This window comes from Mchenga conophoros, linkage group LG23, assembly GCF_057382185.1.
Source record: "Mchenga conophoros isolate Kocher_MC1m ecotype Shallow Benthic linkage group LG23, M_conophoros_male_GT1.1, whole genome shotgun sequence".
Taxonomy (NCBI): Eukaryota; Metazoa; Chordata; class Actinopteri; order Cichliformes; family Cichlidae; genus Mchenga; species Mchenga conophoros.
The window spans coordinates 51,695,811-51,708,717 of NC_140547.1; the positions used below are offsets into that span (position 1 = coordinate 51,695,811).

At 44.4% G+C, this 12,907-nt stretch overlaps 1 protein-coding gene across 7 annotated transcripts in view; it reads right to left on the bottom strand.

The window, feature by feature from the left end:
* Window positions 1-12,907, bottom strand: part of LOC146548298 (histone deacetylase 4-like) — an 85,775-nt gene that overhangs the window by 44,164 nt on the left and 28,704 nt on the right. For 4 of the 7 annotated variants that reach the window (XM_085266123.1, XM_085266121.1, XM_085266122.1 and 1 more), the window contains one exon: window positions 7,516-7,832. In XM_085266123.1, coding sequence (XP_085122249.1) covers window positions 7,516-7,832 — 317 coding nt within the window. Of the gene's footprint in view, window positions 1-4,849; window positions 4,942-7,515; window positions 7,833-9,025; window positions 9,176-10,870; window positions 11,249-12,907 lie in introns of those variants that run through there. The other 3 variants (XM_085266124.1, XM_085266125.1, XM_085266126.1) reach the window with 3 other exon arrangements.

Below are 12,907 nucleotides of genomic sequence, written 5' to 3' on the forward strand. Positions count from 1 at the left end.
CACTCTGAGGTGGGTGAAAGCATTTTTGAGCCCTCACGTCTGTAAGAACAAGAGACAGACATTCAATTTTCAGGCCTAAAACTCAGCTCCAGATGTCACAACCTGAAGCCAAAATCAATTTCTGTTGCATCAACTTGACAGGATATATCACATTTTCAGTAGCAAAGCTGCACCAATTTAATGTCTATGATGCAGAGGAGCAGGAACAAGCATTAGTGCCTTAGAAGTTTCATTTGTGGCTTTAACCTCAAGAAGGGAATTTTGGGGGTTCATTTTTAAAGGTCATGTCAACATGAAGGATTGGTTGGTTGATCAAAACAGGTCACGGCATATGAAAGGTCTCATTGTTTACCTACATTTTGATCCTAGGCTCACCTTCAATCCATGATTACTTTCTTATATAGTCATATTTTCACCTTGTGGCTGTGAAATGGTGTTAACTTGCTCTTTGGACGCGCTTTTTGCACCGATCGAACAACTTTAAGTCCCGAAGACGTTTTATTTCCCCACAATCTGAGCGCACATAAGAGCCTGAATCACAGTGGCTCTTCCAGATCAGTGGATCTGAGTATTAAACACAAGTGTCACAGCAAATGGATGGTCCATATGACATGTGACATCATCATCATATGGCAAAAGAATCTGAACAGGAAACAAAACAATCACCGTCTGTGATCCCGGACATTCTGGGTGCTCAAATTCGAACGACTTTTAAGAACGTCAGGAGCTTAAAGGAAAGAAAATCATAGCATGATGGTGAAGTTTTATATGCCTAAATTAAATATACTAAATCTATTGCACCAAAGAAATCCGCTGATGCTACTGGCTCACTTCACGGACTAAACCCGCTCGCCTTATCAGATACCATCACTTTGCAAAGATCTTAAAAATGCAACCATTTCATTACTTGGTCGTCTTTAAAAGTCGAGTAGTCCCATTTCTGCTTTGCTTGAGTTGCCATCTGAAGTAAATACATCTGACAGCTGTTTAAAGAAAAAAAAGGAGGGGGAAAGAAATAAAACCTTTGCAGTTCTATAAAAAAAATCCCCAAAAACCTCAGGCCAGAAGCTTAAGCCTTTAAATAAATATAAACAATTTAACAGGGGGATGAGGCTTTAGTAAAAAACACATAATCCAATCTGCTTCTTCCTCAGAAAAAAGACAGAAGAGCATCTGTTAAATGCTCTGAAATCTGCCTTCCCTGTGCTTTTATACCGCAGAAACAAACTCACCTGTGCCCTGACGGCTTGTGCTGAAACCAAAAAGGTCAAAAATAAAATCACAGTAAAAGCCAACCTGTGCTTGGAGACACCTCTTCATCCCACTTGAGTGTCCTAAGACCCAGAGCCTGACTGTGGATAAAAGCATCAATTAAATTAAACGCAGGCTGAAGCTCACTTTCACCCTTTTCGCAGCCGTAATTTCAACAACATAAAGTACAGAGTCAAGCCTCCGAATCACTTTGTAATATGGAATAAATAGGCAAGCTGCCTGCACTCCGCCAGCAACATAATGACCTCTCGCTGATGTGCCAAGGAATCAACACCCTGGGCTCCTTTCTCCCTTATCATTGTGAAACCAGTGGCAATATTTGATTAGTTTACTGTAACGGCATGTAATCAGGTCGTGATGGCGTCTTTTTATTTTTTTAAGAAGTGTAAATAAACGCTCAGTAGCCGGGACATGCGCTCGTGTTTACCGCCAGGGTAAATCAAATGCTCGAGACCGGTCTGTGAATAAATTAGCGGCTGAAGGTGAGAGGAAGGTGAGGTGGGGCCCGTGAGAAAAGCTCATCGGCTGTCTGGCTGGCTTCCAGCCCGACGCCTGAATCCTTTTTCCTTTTTTTGGTCTTTCAATCGAGGTTGGGGGATAAGGGATTGAGTGGGTGGCAAGGCTCAAAGTAACCTCGCCACCCACATTCACACAGCCCAAACCCCTGTGGCTCACTAGGCCAGAGATGTACACAGCGCTTTGAGGGCCCCGAAAAGCGCTATATAAATGCAATCCATTATTATCATTATTATTATTATTATAGAAAATGTTGCCACTTTTTGACTAAATACTCTGAAGAGTTTCCGACTGTCTCAATTTCTGAGAGTTCCCCGTTGTTAGCATGTGAATCAGCGTATGTACGCCTGCTGCTATGGGTACTCGAGTATGTGCTACTGTGGGCATGTGTTCGAGTGCTTGCTGACATTTAAGAGGATGTTTAGGTTTTAATGGCTGTAGATTTCTGTGCGTGCGTGCACACAGGAGCTGATTGAGGACAGGCCTCACTGCTCAGTCTGTGCGTCACTCTCCTCCATCTGCGCGCCGCCACAACTCAAACGCACCTTCAGATATCCTCGCTCATCCCTCGGCATCACAAAAATGACAAAACAGGACGGAAAACTTTGGTGTTCCTCCACCGCAAAAGAAGTGCGTATTCCCGCTCCTCCAGAACATCTTATGTACGCGTTGCTGGTCTGGAGCATTCAGTTGTGTGTTAACACGATGCCAAGGAGGAAAAAACAAAGGCAACTCGTGCTGCCCATCAGTCTGGGAAGCATTGTAAGGTCATTTCCAAACAATCTGAAGTCCATTATTCTGCACTGGGAAAGATTATTCACAAGTACAAAACATTCAAGACAGTTGCCAGTCTTCCCAGGAGTGGACAATTCACCCGAAATTCACCTCAAGGTCAGTGCGTGCAATGCTCGGAGACGCTGCAAAAAACCCAAGAGCTACATCTCAGACTCTGCAGGCTTCAGTTAAAATGGTAAATGTTAAAGTTCATGACAGTGCAGCTGGAAAAAGACCGAACAGGTTGGAGGGTAACAAGGGGCAAATCTCTTTTCTTTAAAATAACAGGACAAGAACAATTTCTGTTTGCAAAGCTGCATCTGAACAAAACACAAGACTTCTGAAACAATGTCCTTTGGATGAGACCAAAGTTTGACCATGACGCACAACAACCAAATACATCATACCAGCTGTCAAGCATGGTGGTGAAGGGCCACGATTTGGCCTCAGCACCTTGTAGTCATCGATACAATGATGAAATCCACTCTATACCACAGTAGAGTCAAAGTGAGGTCATTGTGGGCGACCGTGGCTCAGGGGGTTGGGAAGCGCATCTGTAACCGGAAGGTCGCCGGTTTGATCCCCGGGCTCTCTGTCCTGGTCGTTGTGTCCTTGGGCAAGACACTTTACCCTACTTGCCTACTGGTGTTGGCCGATGGCGCGATATGGCAGCCTGGCTTCTGTCAGTCTGCCCCAGGGCAGCTGTGGCTACAACCGTAGCTGCCTCCACCAGTGTGTGAATGTGAGAGTGAATGAATAGTGGCATTGTAAAGCGCTTTGGGTGCCTTGAAAAGCGCTATATAAATCCAATCCATTATTATTATTATTATCTGTCCAACAGATAAGGTTGGACCCAAACGGGGTCGTGCAACAGGACCATGATCACAAGACTGAATGGATCATTTTAAACGTCTAGAAAGGAAAAAGATACAATAGAGTGAAATTACAGGAAGAGGAAAAAAACAGTGAAATACAAAAACAAAAAAAATTAAATGAAGAAAAATGTAAACCAAAAGTAAGAGACAGAAGAAAGTAGGAGGAGCGGATGACACACAAACAAATGAGGGAAAAGTTTAAATGTGAAGACAGAAGGAAGAAGTGAGAGAAGGAACAAGAAAGGAGAACATTAGAGACGGGAAGAGCAAGGGGAAAAAAGCAGAACCAGTAAGGAAGAAGGAAGCACAAAAAGACAAAGGCAAGACAAGCTCGAAAGAAACGAGAAAAGGAAAGAATAAATAAAAAGGTTCGTAAAGAGGGAAGCTGAGCACCAAGAGATCAAGAGAGCAAAGACTTGCATGTGACATTCAAACTAATGTAATCCTGCACGTCGCCATCTGATCTTCTGCCCCCACAATCCATTTTTAGACAATTTATTCTAAGTCCTGAAATAATAAGTAGTTCAGCTGTATCTGCGTGTATTACAATTCATATTACAGCAGTATTCTTCTAAAAAAGAGCAAATACTGGAATATCTTTATGTGACATTTCTGCCTCTCGGGAGCGCTCCGGCGCTCTCGGGGGTGGGGGGCTGATGTATTAAAGCTTCGGCGTGTGGGCGTGATGATCTAGATTCACTTTGTATTTCCAGGTCACTGTGACATGTGATCCAAGCTCCAGCGCACACTCCTGTGCAGCTCTGTTTATGTTCCCCAAGCGTCCGGCCCGGGCCGTTCACACCAAACCGAACTTTTCACTTTTTCACGTCGCCCTGAGCACACCGTATATTTCTGGATATTTAAAGTAAGGCTACAACAGGGCTTGTGCATAACTTATGTAACACCAGGGGAAAAAAGTCTTTCGCACATTTTCCGACTTCAACCACATGCTCATATTGCTCTTCTCCATCTCTGGAGTTAAAATAAATGAAGGCAGACTGCCTCCTTGTTCTCTGCTCCCTCTTCACTCGCAGCATTTAAAGGTCTCACAGGCTGAGTTTAGTCTGCTAATGAAGAATCCCACAGCAGACTACATCAAAGTCTGTCTTTGCTTTGTTTAGGACAGTTTTAAATAGGTTTGAGTAACAGGCCCGCTGCTCTGCTTTTACACTGATGGAAGAATTAAAGTGAAATCAGTGTCCAACACAGCGTTTGTTCCTCGCTGACAACAACAATATTACAACCTGTGTATTTAAAACAACAAAAAAATATTAACAGTTTTACTGCTTCACTCTTCAGGGCTTATTAGCCGCATTTACAACGATCGTGGAGAGAGCCGATGCTTACCAGAAGTCTGACAAATTTAAAATTAGTAACCAATCGATACAAAAAACTCAAATTTCTTTGATTACCCATTTGCAGCAGTGTCGATACCTCAAAACACTGAACATCACTCTGAGGAATTTCAACAGGTCAGTAAAGCTCCTGTTTCAACCACGCTGACGTATTTAAAAGTTATAATAAACGTCAACACATTAATGTTAGCCGTTTAGCTATTAGCAGTTACCCAATAGCCATGTTACGGTGAATTTACGGTAAAGTGGGTAGGTATTAATCTAAACTGAGCCTCCAGAGTCTGCAACCTACGTAAATGTGCTTGTGTGCAGTAGGGCTGCCACGATTTGTCGACTAGTCACGATTACGTCGACTATCAAAATCGTCGACGACTGATTTAATAGTCGACGCGTCGTTTGAAACTTTGTAAGATCACAAAAGACGCAGGAATAAGTGGCAGGATTTAAGAGTGTAATAACGGACTGAAACAGAAGATGGCAGCACTGCATGTACAAGGATGTCAGCTACCGTTAAACCCCGAAGAAGAAGAAGAAGAAGCAGCTGTGTCCCAGAATTCATAGCGCGGCCCAGCGCAGTTTCCAACAATGGTGGCAGCTAGTTAGTTTTAATGTTACTCTTATTATTCTTTCTGGGTCACAAAATAAACGTTGAACATATTTTCAGGCGAGAATGTAGCTGTGTAAACCTCAAATATCGGCTCAGTTTATCAGGACACCGCATATTTTCAAAAGCGCTCCGATGTTTTCGGAGACATCTGTTACCCACTAGCTCGTTAGCGAGCCGGGGGCTAGGTCACTAGCGCCGTGAGAACACCGGACTCCCCGCAAATCGTTTACAAACCCACCGCCGTCTTTCGCTACTCAGGTTAAATATATATGAGTCACTTAGATAACTTAAAATGTTATTGTTTGGCTTTTTTTTTTAGTATTTTATTTGTTCCTGAGTAAATCGGTTTGGCTGAGATTAAAGTTATAGTTTTTACACAGCTGAATAAACGTCAAGCAGACAGCTGATTATCAGAAGTGTGAGATGCTCCAGAATATACTCCAGTGTCCTGTTATATTTTAGGTAGCAAGGAGTTTATTAAACTTAACCGAAACAATCTGCAAATGTCATTAAAATTGAATAAACTATCATCTTGTCTTTATTTTTAGTTAGCACAGACCTTAAACACTTAAAGCTGTAAGCTAATGATAGTTATATAAGAGCAGATGCTGCTGGTGCAATAAGCTGTACTTTTACGTCCAATGGATGATGATCTGATTAGTCGACTAATCGCAAAAATAATCGGTGACTAGTCGACTATCAAAATAATCGTTTGTGGCAGCCCTAGTGTGCAGTCCTCCGGAAAGACCGCGACCAGGTCTAATGCTGATCTGTTGAGCTGTGGACCAGAAGAGGCTGTTGTCTGTCTGTTTTCAATACTCTGCTGCTTTTAAAGCCAAGTGTTGAATATTTAAAAGTAGAATGGGAGGCAGAGCCTGCAGCTTTCAGGTCCATCTGTGGAACCAGCTCCCAGTTTGGATTCAGGAGGCAGATATGATAAATCATATAGTTAGGGCTGGATCAGGTGACCCTGAATCCTCCCTTAGTTATCCTACAATTGATCTAAGCTGCTGGACGCTTCCCATGATGCACTGAGTGTTTCTGTGCTTATACACCTCTCTGTATTTGGTCATTAGTTATGATTAATCTCTGGCTCTTTTCCACAGCATGTCTCCTCTCAACCACAACTAGTCTGATTCTGCCTGAGGTTTCTTCCTGTTAAAAGGGAGCTTTTCGTCCCCACCGTCTCCAAGTGGTTGCTCATAGGGGAGGGTCTGATTGTTGGGGTTTCTCTGTCTTTACTTTACATTATAAAGTGCCTCGAGGCGACTCATGTGATTTGGTGCTATATAAATAAAACTGAAGTGAACTAGTTCGAGTGGGAGTACTTGATAAAGGTGATGCAACACAAATAAGGCTGTGTGTATTATTTGCTTCTAGAAAGTTGTGCCTATCTAAAGCGCTTTTACGACTCTTGTTGTGATTCGGCCCTGTATAAATAAAGTTGAACTGAACTGAACAACAAATCTGCAAAACAAAGAATGAAAAAGTCAAAGTCCAGACCTCAAACCGACTGAAATACTGCGGTCAGACATTAAGAGCTGTGCATAAACGAGTGGCTGCAACCCACAGTAAATGGAAGCAGACTAAAACAGACTAAGACTGTGAAAAAATTCCCCCAGACTGATAAAGTCATGCAGAAAAAAAAGGTTTGTCTACAAGCTCCTGAATCATGGAGCGTGCCTACTACTGAGGGTGGATTTCAATCATTTCCGAACCGGATCAGAACAGGGTTGGAGGGGTGAACGCGCTGCTTTTAAGTTGAAATGTTCTGAACAGGCGGCACAGGAAGCCTCCTACTGGATTTTAGCGTGTTCCTTGTCAAGTCTAGAAAAACATTTTCTTCCAGCATTGTTAGCAGCCCTTCCTTTGTTCACAGACGGACTCACAGGTGAACTAGCTGTGATTGGTGGAATCACTGTGCAATCACGTCCAAATAATCCTGCCGGGCCGTCACAGCTTTAACTGCTCTTCTTTTGGCTGCTGTGAAACTGCAGCTTTAAGGACTGCTAGTGCCATTTCTGGAAAAGGTGGGCCAAATTTTTCAGATTTGTTTTGAATGCCTCCTTTTTTTCCAGCACTTGAACTTCATTCATTGACAAACACGCGGCCGTACCTGAATGTGCTCCTGCAGCTGGGCCTCATGCTGGCGGGACAGCTGCTCGTGCTGCCTCTGGAACTCTGCGATGAGGATCTGCCGCTGGATCTGCTGCTTCTGTTTCAGGGCCAGCAGCTCAGCCTGCAGCTGCTGCTCGTGCACCGATGCCGCCACCACGCTGCCGCCACCGCTGCCGCCGCCGGGCTGGCCGGGCGACTGCTGGGCGGGCGGGGAGAGCGAGGACACCTGCTGCTGCTGCTGGTGATGGTCCACGCGCAGATCCATGGGGATGGCGGCCGGCGGGAGACGAAGGGGCAGCGCAGAGTTGATGTCGACTGCAAGGGAAGATGACGGGAGAGAAGAAGAAAGGCATCTGCTTTTTTAGTTTGCTCCTGACAGGTGGTGACACCTCACAGCAAAGCAAGCTGCCAACATTATCATCACCATCATCTCACCACAGATTATTAAAACATTCAAGGACGTATTTTCTAACCGAAAGCCTCTCCAGACACTCAGCGAGCATCAGCTCCTCGTGTATTTTTAGCAGCATCACAAGCAGCAAAGTAAAGCTTAGAAACGTACAGATTGGGCCCACTATCACGTGAAAGCAATTAATAAAAGTCTATTGACACCCAGCAGCAGAAAATAGGAAAAAGGAGAGTGGATCCCAACGGCTCTCTGTAACATGTTCACATGTGTCACATTGATCCTGTTCTCGAGCACTTAAAGCTGCAAGGTTGCGTGGATGAATGGGATTAAATCAAAGCCCTGCTAACTGTTGTTCTGTGTTTCTACCTGCCTGAAAAGCACCTGAAAAGTCACTCGAAGCTCTGCGGTTTCACGCTCCCCAGCAGCTGTGCAGTTTTAGGACGGAAGCATACCTGCGTATCTGCTCGCCTTTATTTCAAAATCCGGCCTCAAGTGAACATGCAATGTAAGGTCGAAGGATTTCCCCTGATAATAAATCACCTTAATAGCCACATATATGTTGCTTTTTCCTGCTTATACCACTTCCAGGAATGTTTTCCAACAGTAACCCCTGACCTCTGATCCCTGAGAGAAAGTGTTAAATAAAGCTTTCATAAAAATAGCGCCCTTTTGTCCCCTCGTCTCTTTTGTATATACAAGGAAAGCCAAACAATCCGGTTTCGTGTGTAATTGCAGAAGCCCGGCGTCTTCCCACAAAGATCGCATTGACCTGGAGCCCGGCTGCGCACAAATCACTGCCCAGGAAGCCCTCCAATCAGGCAGCTTCCTCCCCATTTAATCTGAATAAATAGGAGTCGATTGGCTGATTATTTACCTACATGTTTGCAGAGAGTGCAGCGAGAGCCAGAGATACTTTGTGTTAATAAAGAGGCAAACACGCCATCAGCGGCACACTTAATAGGAGGGTTCAGAGCCAGGTCTGCTCATAGAAAACACACAGCGGCACATTTACACTCTTTTTTTTTTGAGGATATCGTATTCGTGCTCGACCTTTCAAACAGCCACAAACTGATCACATCTTTGTTTTCCTCAGACAAACCTCTGAAACATTTCCAGTTTGTTCCAGGCTCCAGCACAGACGCACTCTCGCTGCATCACAGAGACGTGTAAAAAGCCTCTTATGGAAGATCCTTGCAATGGATTGCAGACAGACCACAGAAAAAACTTCTGAACGTCCTCCAGTGTAACCGCACATCTCAAACGACTCGGCTTGCCGCCTTCTTGCCGGTGTTTTCCGTGTGCCGGGGTGAAACACATCCACATGGTTGCCGCCATCCATGCCATAGGAGAACAGGGCAGCAACACCCAGCGGCTCCTTAAGGACTTGTCGTCATGTGGGGGATTTTAAAAAACAACAACACAACGTATGAGTCAGTAGTCCGCGCTGGTTGATTTGTTTCAACCCTGCAGGACATGAGGTTTGACATTTCCCAGTCATGAGAGGGATCTCATGACTGGGAAATGTCTTTTGTTTTTTTAGCCGGCTATTGCTTTCCTTCCAAGAAAAGAACCTACATGGTTGGATTTTTTGTTCTTTCATTTCCTTTTCCATTTGTGAATCTGCTTAACAAGGTACCCAATATTTAATTAAAAATGGAGCAACGCCCTGAGTTTTGGCTCCTCTCTGGCCCTTTGCTCATGTTAGAAGCGACGATGGTTACAATCTGGAAACCGACCAGCAGGCGAGGAGGGAAGGAGCGAGGTGAGCTCGTTTAAGACAGACGAACTCCCACAGCCGTGAATCACTGTGCAGAGCAAAGACGGAGAAGCAGTCCGATCTAAAGATAAATGAAACGCATGGAAAACTTTGGGTTTTGCTTTTTAAAGAAGGAACCGGCTGCTGAGGTTGTAGTGAAACTCCCATACCGCTGTCAGCCGTAATTGTGAAGGCTTGATGGAAGATTTCCATGAGATTTACAAACTACACGAAATACAGGCGTGTTCGTGGTTCGTGGTTCGTGGTTGTGAACCTCTGCATTAGTGAGTCCAAAAAAACTGTTTTACACGCAAAATGATCAAATGTTACGCGTCTAAAGGCCTTAAAGCAGCTGACGGATAGATGAATGTCTCTACCTGTTCATGTAATGAATAACATCAAACTTCTTTGTGACACATTGCAGGAGCTGTAAAAATCACTCACAACTATTTAAAAGAGAAACTGCTCCACACAACAGTCCAACAGTATAGGACCAAGCAGTTAAATGCACATGCTGTATTTAAACTCTGGACCTCCAAAGGTCCTGAAAAGATTCACGATCTTATCACACCCTTTGAAGAACTGAGGCGCGAGTTTAACCTGTACAGAACTAAAGTTATCAAAAGCTTATCAGCATAATTCTTTCAGCAGGCTGCCACAGACTGAGAGCGTTGGCCTCTTCTGCTTTGAAAAGTTGCTTTTCTTGCTCTTCAGTCATCATTTTTCCTGCGTCTGAACGAGCTACTTCACAGTCCTCTGCTAGCTGAAGGTTAAAAAGCACTCCGTGCTGCGCTTTCAGGCCTGCAATCTGACGTCCTGGTTGGAATAAGGCCTATTTCTTCGTTTTTCATTCATTTTTTTCCTCATCTAATATTAGCTATAGCAAGTGCTAAGAGAGGAGTGGGGAAAGCACACCGGAGATGTGTTTACGGCTGAAAACGACACTTATCAAAGTGCCGCGGCTCCTAATGCAAATCCATAACTCATAAACACACTCTCTCCCCGAACATTGTGTTCTTCTGCCACAAGAAAACACACACAAGCCTCACACACACTCTCTCGCTGATGGTCACGCACAAACACACCTCACATCTCAGGCACCGGCGCTAATTGCGAGCCGCACAAAAGGAGAAGATGATGCAGAAAAGACGAGAGAAAGGTGTGAATCAGAGCGGCCGTTAAACGCACCCATCAGTGCTCTCCTCCTCCTCCTCTTCGTCCTCTCCTCCTTGTTTTTCCTCCTCCCCTCTTCCTTCTTCTTCCTTTAGGGCCGTTACAAGGAAGGACGGTACGTCCTGCACATCTGACTTGTCTTTTCCAGCTCAGCCTCTGTCACTTTTGGCTCGGCATTCGCCCCCCCGCCTCCTGTTTTAACCTGATGGGCGTCTCTCTCTCTCTCTCTCTGCTCCTTTCTCTCTCCTCCCCTCGTCCCTCGTTTGCCCAGTGGTGACATCACAGGGCAGTCTCAGGCATGCAGCCTGTTTATTCTGCAGCCCTCTGCTTTTCCAGGAACCAGCGTCACACACACACACACACACACACACACACACACTCTCTCTCCTCCCATACCCTCTCTGCTCTCTTTACTTCTAAGGCCAAGGAAAACCCTCCATGCTCGCTTGTAGACACCGATGTCTCTTCCCCCCTCTCGCGCTCACTCGGCGGGCCGTCCCATCTGAACCGGCTCGCATGCCTTTTTTTCCTCATCCGCCCCCTCCCTCCCCCTTTTACTTGTAATAACTATCCCCCCCCCCCCTTGCGGTTTTAATGCTGTGAGCTCGTATTCCCAGCCTGGAATTTGCCTACATTTCCCAAACAAATAAAACCGCAAAATGGTTTCAGGTGAACAGAGTGAGGATCCCAGACGTATTAATGCTGCAGGATCGTAGTTAAATTTGGGATTAATGTTAAACACTTCAATCAATTATATCTCGACCAACTCAGATGAATCTAAAGTGGCTTTTTTTTTTAAAAAATCCCAGCATCTTCATTTTATTTTGAAATTCTGTTCAGAAGAACAGCTGGAGGTGCACGTGAGCTCTCTACTGCAACATCGCTCTGATGACTACCTGGCTCTCAGCGAGCACAGTGTTTGTCCTTCATGCAAACTGCTCTACTAAACTAAAAATAACTGTCAATAGAAGAGATGTGAATTTGGTATTTACAGCTTCCTGTCCTACAGGCGAGTTTTACATTTACAGCCTGAACGTTTAGCTGAGCTCTGAACAGTAACAGCTACTTTTTATTAGGCATTTTGTGACCAAACAGGTTGACAAAGTCAACAAGAAAAAGTCCATCTTATGACATTTAATGACCGTAAACTATAAAATATATGCTTGTAAAAAGTATTTAAAGTATATTTAGAGGTAGGTTAAACGTTTAAATGATACAATAATATTTGCACACATGTCATCCTGCTGCTCTGGCTGCAGAGGTTTCATTGCGTTATAACAAAAGCGTCTACGGGACGCACAAACTTGGTAAAAGTTAAGTGCAGCAGCTCAGTGCGTAAATGTAAACAGGCTAACTGGGAGGGAAACTACTGACACGTTGGGCCCCAATCACACAGGCCCAGAGTTGGTTGCTGGAGATTTCTGGAAGTTGCTGTGAAATCAAATGCTGACACCAGCCGAAGACCTCATGAGGGAAAACGGAGTAATCTATGACAGGTTGCTACAGTGAAACTGTTCTTTTTTGTTTTAGGCGCTAACAGATTACCCTCGTCACCGGTAGTTTCCAGACAAGTGTGTGCCTTGCATGCAAAGCACAGTGACTGACCTCACTCTAGTGACTGCCAGCAACCTCCAGCAACCAGTTGCCAACCAGTCACTGAACATACAGTTTTCCATAGAAATCGGTGGTTACTACTAGTTTCTAAGCCTGCGGCACTGGGGCTCTAGTAGTCATTTTACAGCATTAATCAGCAACTTTTTGTAACTGATCAGGAAATACAAACTTTCCCAGCAACTTGCCAGATGATCCGTGCTACAGGTCTCACACAGGCCTAGTGAGCAAGCGACCACTTTTTGGAGGTAAAAATGACAAATGCTTATGTTTGTGTTTGTGTGAATATCCAAACCAATTCAATAAATCAATACAGCTCTCGAGGTAACTGTTTAAAGGTTTTTCAGGTAAAGTGTGAAGTGGAAACACATTAAGTTCTTTTTTAAGCTCCTTTTCATGGAAAAACATGAATGTATGACAAACTGTGCATATGGAGAATCT